The sequence below is a fragment of the Salvelinus fontinalis genome, chromosome 27 (assembly GCF_029448725.1).
Source record: "Salvelinus fontinalis isolate EN_2023a chromosome 27, ASM2944872v1, whole genome shotgun sequence".
NCBI lineage: Eukaryota > Metazoa > Chordata > Actinopteri > Salmoniformes > Salmonidae > Salvelinus > Salvelinus fontinalis.
The window spans coordinates 11650476-11667628 of NC_074691.1; the positions used below are offsets into that span (position 1 = coordinate 11650476).

Below are 17153 nucleotides of genomic sequence, written 5' to 3' on the forward strand. Positions count from 1 at the left end.
GTGAGTTCGCCAGATCAGATGCAATAGAGATGACCAGGGATGTTCTCATGATAAGTGTATGAATTGGACCATTTTCCTGTCAAAATGTAACTAGTACTTTTGGGTGTCAGGGAAAATGTATGGAGTAAAAAGTACATCATTTTAGGAATGTAGTGAAGTAAAAGTAAAAGTTGTCAAAAATATAAATAGTAAAGTAAAGTACAGATACTTTTTTTTTTTTACTTAAGTACTTTACACCACTGAGCAGATGTCACAAAGTGCTATAAAGAAACCCAACCAACATGTTTACCAACATGAACACACATAATTGGTAGTCAATCTAAAAAAGGGTAATGTTTCCAACTACTGAATAACAAGAATAAAGCCTTGGATCAACTCACCTATTTTGGACTTTGCAATGATGGTTGTGTTGTGCTTCTACACCTGCATTCTAGCTGTTTGGGGTTTTAGGCTGGGTCTCTGTACAGCACTTCGAGACATTAGCTGATGTACGAAGGGCTATATAAAATAAACTTGATTGATTGATTGATTGATTGTGCAGTCAAAGTGTGCTAAAAGGCTGTCAACCTCATGTACCCTGCAGAGAATATGAATCGTGTGAAACTTGAGTCATAAATGATACATTTGCCATTAACTGTAGTTACAGTAAATGTGTGAGGTAGCACTAGGGACATGATTTGTGATGCTTTTTGGCAGAAAGCAAAATGTGGGTTCCATGCAGACATCGTGCATGTTTTTGTGGGTAGTTTCTGTGTTCACAAGAAAGGAAGTACAAGTCAATCATGTACCACAACATATGACAATGGAACTACTATATATGAAAGACAGGATATACTTCATTTGAATATTGTGGAAAATATCTATTATTTTAGACCCTGAAAATACCAATGCAAAGACTGACCAAAATGTAGTAAACAGAATAGAAGGACATCATGTCCATCAGCAAGTTCTGGAGAACAATTTTTACACACAAGACCCTAAGAAGTTCAGTCGTTCATTCCTAATAAAACCTATAATATGATCCATAATAATATGGAGTCATTCAACCATTGCTGTCACCACAACTACTAAAAGGAAGGCCATGTAGGCATTTCACACTAAAATACTTGCTTAAACTATACTCAGATAGTTTCAGTCATTTCAATGGGAGGTATTAGAAGTCCAGACCAAATGCTCTAAATTGACTAGTCAGCTGTTTTGTGATATTTACAATAGACAGCAGCAGCACATGACCTACAGTCATGACCGAAATGATTGCCAACCTTGATAAAAATTTGCAAAAAAGACTGTATACAATAAATAATACAAATACTGAGCTATATTGGGTGCTAAAAAAAATGGGAAATTATATTATTTTATACTAATACAATTACTCAGTGAAAATTTTTAAACATTCTATGAAAGATAGGGGTCAAAATGATTGACACCCCTGTTTTCAATACTCAGGCGTCCTTCCTTTGTTAGCATAACGGCACTGAGACGTTTTGGAAAATGTTTTATGAGATTGGAGAACACATTGGGAGGGATCTTAGACCATTCCTCCATACAGAATCTTTGGACTGCCGTCTTCAATTCAAATCAGAGGTTTTCAAGTCAAGACTGAGATGGCTATTGCAAAATTTTGATTTTGTGGTCTTCAAACCATTTGAATATTGTGGAAAATATCTATTATTTTATAAAATATTATAAAATATCTATTATTTGTGGATTTTGTTGTGTGCTTGGGGTTAGTGTCGTGCTGGAAGATCCACTTGCGGCCACGTTTCAGCTTTCTGGCAGAGGCAAGCAAGTTTTTGGCTAAAATGTCCTGGTACTGGGAAAAGTCCAGGACCAGTGGAAGCAAAATAGCCCCATAACATCAAAGATCCACCACCATATTTTACAGTAAGTATGGGGCTCTTCGCATCCTGCTTTCGACGCCAAACCCACCACTGGTGTGCGTGGCCAATGAGTTAAATGTTCATGTCATCCAACAAATGTAAAGGCTGAAGGTTGATAAACGGCATTGGCACTTGGATCGGAACCGGTGCTATGATCAGATGACGTGAAAATAGAGCTCTTTGGCCACACACACCAGTGGAGGGTTTGGCATCGAATGAAGGATCGATGCAAAGAACCCCATCCCGACTGTGAAATATGGTGCTGGATCTTTGATGTTATGGGGTTATTTTGCTTCCACTGGTCCTGGGGCCCTTGTTAAGGTCAATGGCTTCATTAACTTTACCAAGTACCAGGACATTTTAGCCAAAAACCTAGCTGCCTCTGCCAGGAGGCTGAAACTTGGCTGCAAGTGGATCTAGCAGCAAGACAATAACCCATAGCACACATCAAAATCCAAAAATAAATGGTTACTTGGCCACAAAACCATCTCAGTCTCAGGACGTGACCCCGATTGAAAACAGGGGTAGCAATTATTTGACCCCTATCTTTTTGAGAAAAAAACAAATATTATTTTAAACAAAATCTCTTTCTCTGAGCAATTGTATTAGTATAAATAATATATTTTTAAAAAATTGCATACAATATAGCTCAGTATTAGTATTATATATTTTATACAGTCTTTTTTGCTCATCTTTATCAAGGATGCCAATAATTTTGGTTATAACTGTATGTACACAGTGCCACACTATGTTGACAGGTTAACACGTACATTTAGTTCCCTACTGCTCCACTTCCTGTGGTATCCAAAACTGGAGTCCAACGTATTTACCCATGTTTAACTGACATTGGTCTTGATCTTGATTGATGTTTGTTTTTTGCGCTTCAGAGTATACCCTCAATACCCACAATACCTGCAACAGCAGTCCAACAACATGAATGGCCGCCTTTATCTTTTATCATTGGAGTTGCTAAAAGGTAGCCTACCTAGAGCAAACACAGCAGGAGATGAGGACTGTTCTTAATGGGCTTAAACACATGCAAAAAGCTTCCTATCTCAATCCATTCTGGATAAAGCCCGACCCAAGGCCCGGACCACTTCTACAGCAGCACCAACCCACAATGGCTAGAAATACACCTGAGTGGTGTGACAACCAACCTGTCTTCACACACTGTGATGTCAGTGCATGCATATTCACCGGGCCATATTTTTGTTTAGAATATTAATGTGTTGTTGGCCTGTTGGGGTGTATATACTGTAACAGCTGCTGGAGCACCAGGAGGCAAGCCAGACTTGACTCTGGGTAAATTAAATGTAAATAGGACACACAGTTCTTCAGAACCGTGGCGTTCTCTGCTTCTCTGGCCCACTGATCTACAGTGTATTGTGCGACATATGATCTCTCTGCAAACCGGACATATTCTTGAATGTTTAGAGTTGAGATATTAACAAGGCCCGTGCTACATGTGTCGTTAAAACCACGACAGAACTTTGAGGAAACAGAAACAAGTCCTAAGCACTTAAACCATGAACACAGTCCTCAGTATGTCTTTTGACAATCACCCTCCATGCCCTAATCAGCACTGCATCATATGCACTTATTTTCTTTGTAGTGGATTAGTGACACTGTAACTCACTAATCACTAATGTTATGTACAGTGAGTGCATAACCATCGCCAAACATGCAATAGAGGAGAGATCACCGACACAAAGCATTTCTTCAGTTAATTGCTCAGTCATATGCAGGCTCCCAAGGAAGGAATGTCCCTTATGCCATGCCACTATGGCTATGGACATTCCATAACGTGGAATTGGGCTCCATAAGGTACAAATTAAATGTACAGTACGGTGATCTGCAACAGCAGTAGCACCCCATGCAGTACGCATTTGCCATACGTGCTCTTACAGAGCAGCCCATAAGTATGAAAGATTTTACAGAAAAAGTAGTCATACTCATGATCATATCTATAAGACCATAGGGGATATGTTTTGTATAACTTCAGGCAATGGTAATGGAAATGAATGATAAGCTTGATTGACTACAAAATCTACACAAAACGTTACAGTCCAACATTTGCTTCAGTCTGGAAAGCCATTACTGATGAAAGTCAAACTTAGTGTATTCTATTCTAACTGTATTCTATTATATTATACAATATTCTATTCTGTTATATCTGTTCTGTATATTCTATTCTATTATATTGTGTTCTAAAGTTCCCTTGATCAACTCTAGAGAAGCTAAACTAGAAGTCCAATAAAGGTAGCTGGATGTCTGAGTTACGGAATTAAACAGTAGGCCATGGCTACAGCCCATTACTGTTTTTCATTTAGATGTCATTAAATCAAGCTGAGCCAATTTGTTCATAGTAATAACAGACTACAACATGGCATAAAGGAACTTTGTACATCAATCTGCTTTAATTTGCATGGTTTCTTGCACAGGACTCACAAGCACAGATTGTTTTTTAATTTTTTAACTGTAACGATAACAACGTTGATGCGTAAACCTAAACACAAAATTGAAAAATAGGTTGATGGCGCAACTTATGTTAAAGGATACAACACAATGTCGGTATTAAAACGTTTTTGGACGTTCTTTGTGCTATTTCGCAAGTCACCCCATTTCACTGTCGACAAGCAAACTGGGTTTTATTTTTAGTAACATGGTATTCGTGTTATTTTATTCTAATCATCGCCTATCTCAGTCTCCGAACATCCACGACGCATCCATAATAATTTGTTGATGGTTTTATGTCGATGACCAGGTTATGCGACAAATAATGTCTTAATCTATTACATATGTTGTTATTCAACCAGCTCAAACTTTCGATATTGGCATGATGTGTTTTACAGTCTAGCTGAGGCACCCACCGCAAGCACTCGCTCAGAGCCATGCTCATGCGCATTGACGGCTGCCTGGGCAATTTGTCAGTACTCGTGGGAGAATTTGGGTAAGAAACAGACAAATTAAAACAAATGTACTTTAGCATAAAACAATTGATGGAGGAAATTATGCATTATAGTAATGAAAGATCTGTTATATAATACTTTCGCTAGAGGTTCATTGCGACGGAATTTGACCAAAACTTAGCAATAAGTACAAAACGACTGGACGTGTCATCAATAATATCAGTCAGGAAGAGGTTCAATGCGTAGAGCGTGAATATATTGCGTTCTAAAATTGTAACAAAAGTTGCGTCGAAAATTACTGCAATGATAGAAAATATGTTGTGCTAGATTTCTTGTCTCCCAGAGACGTATATAATAATGGTATATTATACTCTTTCAAGAATAATGTTTGCTTCAGTGTAATTCCCTGTTATGGCTGGGGAGAGGAAGACATTGCGCTTGACAAGCGAACTGGTCTAAAATATTTATATCATAATTTCCTTCCAAAAAGCTTTCATGGCAGTTAAAATATTATGTTTGTTGTAGAGCAACGAGTCTGCAGGCCTGTCGGTGAGAATTATATAGGACTATATTCCAGCTCCGCCATTTTGGGAAACTGGCTTTAAAACACATTAAATAGTATCAGAGCAAAGAAAAGTGTTAATATCTGATACAATGCATGATTAGCGTCTTGCTAAGGGACATCACAAAATATCTGTAACACACCTAGTTGGAATACAAAGGAAATGCGAACTGGTTGCGCCCAACCGAATCATTTAATCCCACTCGTAATTAAAACTATTTGACTCAGAAAGCTCGAAATAAATATTAATAACGCTCATAACCGACAATGGACATCTGATGATAAAATCTAACACACAGGTTGAATAACATGTGCACAGTAAACACGCGGAATTTTCCTTTGTAATAATATTTGTTGATAATTCTAAAAAGTGTTCTCTGCATATGATGCAATTTTGACGCTTAGCAGAGAGAGGATCGATCCTTCAAATAGTTTGGGATGGAAATGCATTTTGCATGCATAAAATGTAAGTTACTTTCATATTGCAATTTCGTAAATGCCTGGCAACGATTTGCTGTTATTGTAGGCTACTGTTTTAATGCCTATACTTATTATTTTAGGCGCATACATAACACACAAATTATATACCCTACCGAAATGTCAGGAATTATATTTGAAAGACAGCAATATTGATAGATCATAGGCCTATTGCATGAACTATCAATAATTCATAATTTCTATCAAATACGTTAAACATATCGTCTACATTTTTTGTTCAGTGATTTCATTGTTTGATAGGGTCTGAAAGTTTCAAACGCAGTCGTCTAAACCTAGTCAGCACTGACCTCTAGTGGTTGATGTATGTCATTGAGTTACAATGTTGCAGGCCTTCCGCTGTTACATTTCAACAATAATTGAGACACTGTTGCAAAGCCGGTCTGTGAAACATTATTGAGACACTGTTGCAAAGCCGGTCTGTGAAACGTTCATTTGTTTCTCTTCTTTTCATTTGACTTGCACTTTGCGCAGGACTACGGTTGCAGTAACTTTGCTAAACTGATGTTTTTAACGTCAGTTTATGTAGATTCAGTAGGCCTATGCCATATTCATTCTGCACAGTGTTATTTATTGTCTGGTGTGGCTTCATCTTGTCTTTTTCAGATATCCCCATTTTTAACATGGATGAGTCTAAAAATGCTACAAATACAGCTACAAATGCAGCAACCCCTGATTTTGATGTGTATGGTGCCATGGACTGGAAAGATGGCGTTGGAACACTAACTGGGAGTGAGCTGAAGGTACACATCACCACAATAGCTGAAAACGTTCAATGTTGCCATATATATATATATATCATTATTTTTTACTTGTGTTATACCTATCAGAATGTTACACATTATAATGAAATAGAATGATCCATTTGTGTAATGACAAAATCAATGATATATATAATTGTATAAATCATAAATTGTATAATTCATAATTAGGACCAAGGACTTTTTCCCGACTAGGTCACATGGCGCTAATCACACTATTCATCTAAATATACAGTATGTCCTCACTCCTCACATATAGAGTGTTTTCAGAAAGTATTCACACCCCTTGACTTTTTCCACATTTTGTTGTATTTCAGCCTGAATTTAAAATGGGATTAAATTGAGATTTTGTGTCACTGGCTACACACAATACCCCATTATGTCAAAGAGGAATTATGTTTTTAGAAAAGTTTATACATTTATTAAAAATTAAAAGCTGAAATGTCTTGAGTCAATAAGTATTCAAGAGAGGTTTTCCAATGCCTTGCAAAGAAGGGCACCTATTGGTAGATGAGTAAATATATATATTTTTTAAACAGACATCGAATATCCCTTTGAGCATTTCAGTTATTAATTACACTTTGGATGGTGTATCAATACACCCAGTCACTACAAAGATATAGGCGTCCTTCCTAACTCAGGAACAAAAGAAAAATATTCCAAAACATGCTTCCTGTTTGCAGTAAGGCACTAAAGTAAAACTGTATGAAATGCGGAAAGACATTAACTTTATGTCCTCAATACAAAGCGTTATGTTTGGGGGCAAATCCAACACAACACATCACTGAGTACCACTCTTCACATGTTCAAGCATGGTGGTGGCTGCATCGTGTTATGGGTATGCTTGCCATAGGCAAGAATTACGGAGTTTTTAAATATAAAAATAAACTGAATAGAGCTAAGCACAAGCGCAATCCAAGAGGAAAACCTGGTTCAGTCTGCTTCCAACAGACATTGGGAGACAAATTCGCATTTCCGCAGGACTGTAACCTAAAACACAAGGCCAAATATACTCTAGAGTTGCTTACCAGACGACATTGAATGTTCCTAAGTGGCCTAGTTACAGTTTTTACTTAAATCGTCTTGAAAATCTATGGCAAGACTTGAAAATGGCCATCTAGCAATGATCAACAACCAACTTGACAGAGCTTGAAGAATTTAAAAAAGAAAAATAGACAAATATTGTACAATCCAGGTGTGCAAAGCTCTTAGAGACTTATCCAGAAAGACTAACAGATGTAATCGCTGCCAAAGGTGATTCTAACATGTATTGACTCAGGGGTGTGAATACTTATGTAAATTAGATATTTCTGTATTTAATTTTCAATAAATTTGCTAACATTTCTAAAAACACATTTTCACTTTGTCATTATGGGCTATTGTGTGTAGATGGGTGAGAGAAAAACATTGATTTTTAATCCATTTTGAAAGTTTGTGTTATGTTTATTAGTTTAAGGTGAATGAGTTTGGAGTCTTGGAGGTCCTGACAGAGGAGGGAGAAGATGAGAGTGTGAAGAAAGCTCATGCCACCATTACATGGGCAGTGCCCACTGCTCAGGAGGGTAAGATGGCATGGTTCAATGTCCACAACTTTTAGATGCTCTCGGAAGGGATATATTTATGAGATGTAAGCATACGCATGTACAATGTTTGTATCCCCCTTGGGGTCTGAGATGCACCTGATCCGGTGGGATGTGCATATATTTTCTGTTTCATCTTTCAACTAGGCATGTTTAACTGAAGGTTTTCACCAGCTTATCACACACCATGCATACAGTCTTTAAGAAGCCGCTGTAGAGCAGTGGCGGTTCTAGACCATTTCAACTGGGGGGGCCAAGCTGGGGCCAGTTGTACTGTTAGAGAGGCCAGTTACATTAGACGTTATTGTTGTCATCGTTTTCTTCACTGCATTGCAGGCATTAGCAGGCAAAAGACCATGTTCATAATCATCATCGTTGCCACTGTCTAATAACGGATGTAAAATGAAGAACGATAGCAAAAATTAGTTATGTAAAAATAATTTCATACTCCACATTTAGGGGGGCCACAAGGGGGTCCAAAATGGTTGTCACAGGGGCACTGCTGTAGAGTTGGCTTTGTTTTTACGTTTCACTGCAAATAATTATATTGTCTATAATGGCTATTTACAAAACTGGATAATTATCCATCCTGTAACTTTTCTGTCTGAAATAGTATTTCATGTTAATAGTTTAGGATACCTTTGATATACAAGACATGTGCATTTTTAATAATTGTCATTATTGTGTCTAACCCTAGGCATGAGAGTCAGTCGAATTGAGCTCAGCAAAGCTAATCACAAAATGGTGAATCGTGATCATCATAAGCGGTCAGCTATCAGCTATCTATTTGAGCATTTCTGATTATCTCAAAATAAGGCCTTCAATTTGAGTCTCAGTCTAGCTGGTGGCTATGCTGCTGTTGTTTTTTAATGAAACAGGGAATGCATGGGAACCTTTTATGTTATCTCATTGCTCTGTTCTTATTGACCTTGAGCTTAGAAATGATTCATTAGCCACACAGGATATGGGTGAGGATGACTTTGTGACTCTCTTTTCTTCGCCCTCTCTCCCTCCTTCCACAACCCTCTCAGACAGTGCTGCGGTAGCCGTGAAAGAGATAGAGGAGATGCAGGAGGGGCAGTGGGCCCAGAGAGGCCTGGTGTGTGTGCGCTGCCAAAGGAAGGGCTCCCCCGTGGACTTCATGTCTGATGGCCTCCACTGCAGTGAGCGCTGTCTACAGCAGGACCAGCAGGAGTGAGTGGGCTGGGGAGTGGGCTGGGGAGTGGGCTGGGGAGTGGCCTGGGGAGTGGGCTGGGGAGTGGCCTGGGGAGTGGGCTGGGGAGTGGGCTGGGGAGTGGCCTGGGGAGTGGCCTGGGGAGTGGGCTGGGGAGTGGCCTGGGGAGCGGCCTGGGGAGTGGGGAGGACTAGGGTTTCATTAGTATCCAGGGCATCTATTCTGGTCTGGTCACAACTGCAGTTTCTGCATATGCTACTTTCCGGTAGTTGAACTGGTGTTTATTGTGCTTATGAAGTTCTTCTTTTTAATAACTTCCGCTTATGTACAGTACACTGACATAATGGCCAGTACAGACTTTTACCCAGCCAATGAGAGACATACATTGTGATATTATGCCAAATTATCGTGGTTAAATACATTTTTTACGTAATTTTTATTTTATTTTTATTATTCATGTCTCGATGTGCTGATATAAGCAACCATATATATTTTGTTTCCTACATTCATAACCACAACAACTATAAACATATTTCATATACTTAAGAAAATCAATAAGTCTACCTCCTAAACATTTCTTTGGCAAGCCATCCTATGCAGGGTGGAAGCCAGAAATAATTGATCAGTTAATGTAAAGACTCGCGGTGATGCTAATGCAGCTCTGAGCTGGAGAGAGAGAGAGAGAGAGAGAGAGAGAGAGAGAGAGAGAGAGAGAGACAGTGCTACCGTGGCCCCCCAATATCCATTGTTTTAAATTGGAGAAACTGCGAACAGAACGGTGCACCTTAAAGTGGTATTCCTTCTGTGGATGTACTACTGCCATGGCAACAGAGAAGAGAAAGACAGACTATACATCCTGTATTAAACAGTTAAGATTGTCATTTTTGTTCGATTTTGATGATGATGATGATAGGATTATTCATAGGCAGCCCTTGAGTAAGTCAATGTAGGAGTAATGCGTTATGAATCTGAAATACAAGGTGTGGTCCCCCTTAAAATTTTAGACTTGAAAATCAATTTAGTTATACAATCTAATAATATCCTAGTAGTTTTGTTTTCTGCCCAGCACTTCATTCGTGCATTTCTTTGTTTATTCTTTTAGTCATTGCGCCTAGATTTCAGAAATTGCCATGAATGAAGACTATTTTGGCATAAATGTTTCATGCTGGCCATGCTTTAGATATTTTGCAGTTCAGCTATTACTGAAGCTATAGTTTATTAGAAGGGTAATCCTTTTTGCACAAACCTTTACTCTATATTTTCTTTCCACTGCAGTGAGCTGAAGCTAAAGAAAGAGGTTTGGAAGAGTAATGGGGAGGTGGTGGGGATCAGCCGTAAGAGGTCTTTGCAGCAGTACAAGATGGACACCACAGAGGTCCCGTCTGAGGACGATGATGAGGTCTATGTCAGTATTACTTTATTACGCCAAGGATTTTTTTATTTTTTATTTTTTTTACAAATGTTATCCTGAATTGTGTACGTACTGAATTATACATAACTGTTGACATCTTACTGATATTTCATCACATTTTGTAGATATTGCTTATTTGATTTATATGGTATAGAACCTCAAGTCTGTAAATCTTTTGGCATCACTCCAAATTGCACAAGATTTTGAGGGATGACGCGTTAGCCTTGCATGCCTTTCCTGCTGAGGTGTCATAACTCGTACTAAATGAATGCTTCACAGAACGTGCTGCGACCCGACTGGTGTAGATAACTCTTGGCTAATCTCTGATTTTATCATTATTGTTTCAAAATGGAAACATTTCAATGTACAGTTAACACAAATTCAGAATGATTTCAATACTACCTCGTGAACACTGTCCTCATTGCCTGCGCCAAAATGTCACATTGCTCTAGTCTGTACTGTATGTGGGAGTACAGTGCATTCGGAAAGTATTCAGAACCCTTGACTTTTTCCACATTTTGTTAGGTTACAGCCTTATTCTAAAATTTATCAAATCGTTTATTTCCCTCATCAGTCTACACACAATACCCCATAATGACAAAGCAAAAACAGGTTTTTAGAAATGTTTGCAAGTGTATAAAAATTATAAAACTGAAATATCACATTTACATACAGTACCAGTTAAATTATGTAGTAACCAAAAAGGTGTTAAATAAATCAAAATATATTTTAGATTTTAGATTCTTCAAAGTAGCCACCTTTTGCCTTGATGATAGCTTTGCACACTCTTGGTGTTCTCTCAACCAGCTTCACCTGGAATGCTTTTCCAACAGTCTTGAAGGAGTTCCCACATGCTGAGAACTTGTTGGCTGCTTTTCTTTCACTCTGCAGTCCAACCTATCCCAAACCATCTCAATTGGGTTGAGGTCGGGTGATTGTAGAGGCCAGGTCATCTGATGCAGCACTGCATCATTCTCCTTCTTGGTCAAATAGCCCTTACACAGCCTAGAGGTGCGTTGGGTCATTGTCCTGTTGAAAAACAAATAACAGTCCTACTAAGCGCAAACCAGATTGTATGGTGTATCGCTGCAGAATGCTGTGGCAGCCATGTTAAGTGTACCTTGAATTCTAAATAAATCACAGTGTTACCAGCAAAGCACCCCCACACCATCACACCTCCTCCATGCTTCACGGTGGGAATCACACATACAGAGATCATCTGTTCACCTACTCTGCGTCTCACAAAGACACTGCAGTTTGGACTCATCAGACCAAAGGACAGATTTTACTGGTCTAATGTCCATTGCTCATGTTTCTTGGCCCAAGCAAGTGTCTTCTTATTGGTGTCCTTTAGTAGTGTTTTCTTTGCAGCAATTCGACCATGAAGGCCTGATTCACGCAGTCTCCTCTGAACAGTTGATGTTGAGATGTGTCTGTTACTTGAACTCTGTGAAGCATTTATTTGGGCTTCAATTTCTGAGGCTGGTAAATCTAATGATCTTATCCTCTGCAGCAGAGGTAACTCTGGGTCTTCCTTTCCTGTGGCGGACCTCATGAGAGACAGTTTCATCATAGCACTTGATGGTTGATTCCATGTGTTATTTCATAGTTTTGATGTCTTCACTATTATTCTACAATGTAGAAAATAGTAAAAATGTACAATGTAGAAAATAGTAAAAATAAAGAAAAACCCTGGAATGAGTAGTTGTGTCCAAACTTTTGACTGGTACTGTTCTTAGTCTTAAAATGTTCCTGCATATTCTAGTGTTCTAGTGTGTAAAGCCTCCTGTGTGCATCAAACAGGAGGAGAAAGACAGCAGGAAGACGACCCGTGGCGCGCCGCGAGGAAGAAGGAAACGGAGGGGGGACGCAGGCCTACTGAGACACAGTGAGTAGAAACATGCAGTGGAAGGGACACTTGTGAGGGGCCACTCAGGCCCCGGATACTCATTTTCACAATCACCATATTGATATAATCACTGCCATTTGCACACACACACACACTAACTGCATGTGTTGCAATGTAATGTTGTGGATTGCTTTTTACACAATCTAATGAATCATTGTCTCACTATGGCAGCTGTTCCATATGGAGGGAAAAAGAAGTCTTGGTGTTGGGCCTCATATCTGGAGCAGGACAAAGCCATTGCTGCCCCCACTAAACTGTTCAAAGAGGTGCGCTATCATACCATACCCCTCAGGCCTGTATAGAATGGGTTATTGACTTAAATCTAAACCCTTATCCTTCTCCGTTTCCTTCTAGTCATTCTATTCTTTAGTCTATTTCTCCTCTACAGCTTGTCATTCAGGGTTAAGATGATATTTCACATCAAGTCCTACATTTCTTCCTACATGTTGAGAATTCATTTAATCAACTCATTAATCACATGTGTTATTCTTTGCCTACAAAAACAGTGTTAAAGGTGCACTATACAGAAATCGCTCCACCATTTCCTGGTTGCTACTATTCTAATAGTTTGCATAATTTCAGTTTATGTGACAAAACAAGCAAGTATAGTGTAGAGAATCCTTGTACCATCTAAACTGCTGTGCAATATATTTTCCATAACCATAAATATTGTACTTTCCTCTGTTTGAAGCTGGTTTTCCAAACCCAAAAGTAAAAGATGCAGAAAACGAAACCTGAGAACGTGAAGCATAGAAATTGCGCACATAGAACATATCTGCTGCTTCTTTCAATGAGAATGGCAGATCTATAACTCCCATTTCTATGATAATTTGTCCGGGTCGCCCAAAAAGTCACATATTGCAGCTTTAAGTTCATTATTTTTCAAAAGCCTGGAAATATGTACTTTAAACTAATGACGTCACATTTTCCTTTCAGCACCAGGCCTTCCCCCAGAGTAAGAATGGATTCCGGGTGGGAATGAAGCTAGAGGGAGTGGATCCAGAGCACCCCTCCATGTACTGTGTGCTCACTGTAGCTGAGGTAACCTCTCACCTCGACTCATCATTGCTGCCCTCTCAGCGGAATCGAAACTCATGTCATGGATATCTTCAGATTTGGGAAGATCTGAAGCAAAGTCTGCATTGTCATTGTTCTTGTTCCAGTGCAAGCTGTGATAGTTGTGATGACTTATGTGTTGCTATGCAATGGCATTAGCAAAATACAGTATTTATAAGACCATAAATGCGTTTTTGTACTTTGAATTATGTCCACTTCTCTATGTTAGCATCATATGCGCGCCTAGTCAGTAGGCTACTACTTAATTAATCTCTTGAGTAGCAAACACAGGATAGCCATGTCATGTATGAAGATGCTTAATGCTTCTTCCATGTTTAGGTTTCAGGACACAGAATACGGCTTCACTTTGACAAGTACTCCGACTACTATGACTTCTGGGTGAATTCCAACTCTGCAGACATTCACCCTGTGGGATGGTGTGAGAAAACGGGACACAAGCTTCACCCCCCCAAAGGTAAGAGACATGCCACCTTAGACAGATATCCACCTGGAAAAGACAATAACGTATATACAGTATTGGTCATTTTCGGTGGGATATTTTCAAACTGTTGCTGTAGCACTCTCTCATCTTCTCATTAGTATTTCCTTAATGCAATATTGCTGACCAGTTTTCTTTCCTATGTGACACTAGTCATATAGGGATGGTTACAATTCATTCGTTAGGCTTTGTGCAAGCGGGTTACCTATGGCAACAGGAAAACAATACTCATGTATTTTTTGTAGCTATTTTCTGCATGATTACTAGCATACCTGAAATTGACCCAAGAATATTTGATAAAGAGTCAAATGATCCAAACCCCCCCCCCCCCCCCCCTCTATGGATGGACAGGTTTAAAGGACGAGGAGTTCAGCTGGCTGTCGTATATCAAGCTGAGCAAAGCCCAGGCAGCTCCCAAGGCCCTGTTTGAGAATCAGAACACGGTAAGAGCAGGCTACAGATCTAATTTAGGCCGGGGACACACTCCGATGCATAAACTCGGATGAAATTGTATATGACATACATCATTGTCAGTTTTTGTCCGTCAAAAGTTAAACTCAATTCAACTATTTTCGGGCGAGTTTGGACGAGTTGCATCCATCAAAAGACAGACCGTTTGTGTGTTCCCCCCCCCCCCCCCCCGGACAATCATCTCCGTTGGCGTTGTCATTCTATCAGCAACTGTTGACTTCCATTGACTTCATCTGTAATTCTCTGACACAAAATCCCAGTGTGTCCAAGGCCTTACGGATCGCTTTCATATTGCTTTGATACTAGTGTTTAACCACTAGGTGAAACTGTTTAGTTTAGTTAGACTTCACACCCAGTTTTACACCTCCTTCATTGAAGTGCAATACTTGACATCAACCCGTTCAACATAGATATGAAGTAGTTTCATGAGCAGTTTAAAGGCTATAATACAAGAAGGTTCATGTGAGCTTTTGTCTCTGAGTAACTGTCCTGTTTTTATTTTCCAGACTGTCACTCCTTTAGGATTCAGAATTGGGATGAAACTGGAGGCCATTGACAAGAAGAACCCCTCCTTCATCTGTGTTGCCACAGTAACAGACATGGTGGACAGTCGATTCCTGGTGCACTTTGATAACTGGGATGAGAGCTACGACTTCTGGTAATGTCTAACTTTGTCATTTACATTTCCTAACATTTCCTTACAATATTTCAGACTTCAAAATCAAAGCAGTGATTTGTGTTTACTGATGCCATATCTAAGTTATATTGCTTTTTTTTTCTTGTTGCAGAATTGAACACTAGATGGTGCTAGATTTATTACAACAGAATGTTTGTGTCTGGGAGGAGAAAAGCATTGCCTCTTACCAGAGTGTTTGTTATTAATATTTTACACAAGCAAACAAGCTACTTTACCTGTGTAATACATTTTAAGTACAGTATGAATCGGCTGTACCATGAATTATTCTTTTGACACTAGCACGCACGTCAATTTCCTCACAATTCTCTAGTCTTCTTTCCCCCCTCAATTGTCATCCCTCCAACCCTTGTTGATTTTCGCCTTTGTTTGTCTTTTTCTGACGGAGAATTGCGTGTGTCGTTACTGTCGTTTCGTGCCCGCTCTAAGCCCTCCCAGCTTGGGATTTGGACTGCCAGGAGGAAGTCCCAGTCTGCACGATACAAGAGCTTGTATTGGCTGAATTATGGATGATCGTCAAATAAATGTCAAGGAGGAGAGGAGTTAGAGAGAGAGAGTAGAGCCTGGAGCGGTTAAGGGAAGAGCAGATTCCCCCAGGGAGATGACGCTCTCTCTCTCGTGTGTTGTCGCTACAGCTCACGTCAGCCAGTCCCAGGCCCTACAGCATCACACCTCTGGGCCAAAGAGCAGGTTAACCACTCCACTGGGCTCTGCTTCACCCTGGCCTGGCCAGAGAGTAGGACACTAGGAATCTATGTTGTCCCTTAGACAAGCTTGCTGTAACAACACTGACCACTGAGGAAGAAACAATGGCAATCCTCAAATGTAGATTACTACACCGTTGTGTCACACTGGCACAACACAAAAAGGGATTGGTTTCGATACAGTATGTTGAGTCCATGGTGAAATAGTAAACCGTTTTAGATATTTCAGTTGTCTTATAACCTTTTTGGCCAAGTAAGGAGGGTTGCGATATACTGACCAGTTTCTCAAGCCCCTTGCAATTTACCCTGCAATGCTGATGCAATGACTGCATCATAGGAGTATTACTACCTACAATCTACTCGTCAATGGTGTGCCGCCCATCATTCAGTGATATGTTATCCTACTGATGGTGGACGTGGAGAGAGGGAACAGTGGGAAGTTGTGAGGGAAGTATCCTTTCTCGCCCTGACTGTCCCGATACGTCAAAGTGATTGTTGCATAACATGCCATCATGGTTAGCTGAACGGGTTAATCACTCAGAAATAAGGTGGCTGAAGCCACAGTGGCTCAGAGTCTGTCACAATGTCAGCTGATCTATTCTCCTATCCTCGTGCTTACTCCTAAACATTATCCCTATTCAATCCCCCGTAAAACAGTTTGTGGGGAAGTTCATGTCATAACAGTTTATAGGGAAGAGGAGGAATATATATACAAAGAAATGGGAAATCTGCTGAGCAGATGGCATTTTGTTACCACTGTCCTTCTCCTGCTCCTCCGTAGGTGTGATGCAACCAGTCCATACATCCATCCAGTGGGCTGGTGTCAAGACAACGACAGGATTCTCACCAAGCCTCCAGGTGAGATACTAACTCACTATTTATCCTGTAGATGCCAGGATACCACAAATGTGTAATGATGATTGAGCATACAGTTCTGAAAGTAAAGATTACCACATGGAAAGTTTCCAAACAGATCACCGCCCATGTAGCTCAGTTAGTAGAGCATGGCACTTGCAACGCCAGGGTTGTGGGTTCAATTTCCACAGAG

At 39.8% G+C, this 17153-nt stretch overlaps 1 protein-coding gene across 1 annotated transcript in view; it reads left to right on the forward strand.

Annotated features, from left to right (window-relative positions):
* The first annotated feature begins 4724 nt into the window (after positions 1–4724).
* LOC129825040 (lethal(3)malignant brain tumor-like protein 3) overlaps positions 4725–17153 on the forward strand; it is a 43543-nt gene continuing 31114 nt past the window's right edge. Inside the window, exons 1-12 of the mRNA XM_055884731.1 lie at positions 4725–4830; positions 6453–6589; positions 8058–8169; positions 9219–9381; positions 10637–10766; positions 12576–12660; positions 12853–12947; positions 13618–13722; positions 14077–14212; positions 14588–14679; positions 15214–15365; positions 16887–16963. Coding sequence (XP_055740706.1) covers positions 6470–6589; positions 8058–8169; positions 9219–9381; positions 10637–10766; positions 12576–12660; positions 12853–12947; positions 13618–13722; positions 14077–14212; positions 14588–14679; positions 15214–15365; positions 16887–16963 — 1267 coding nt within the window. The 5' untranslated portion in view covers positions 4725–4830; positions 6453–6469. The remainder of the gene's footprint in view (positions 4831–6452; positions 6590–8057; positions 8170–9218; positions 9382–10636; positions 10767–12575; positions 12661–12852; positions 12948–13617; positions 13723–14076; positions 14213–14587; positions 14680–15213; positions 15366–16886; positions 16964–17153) is intronic.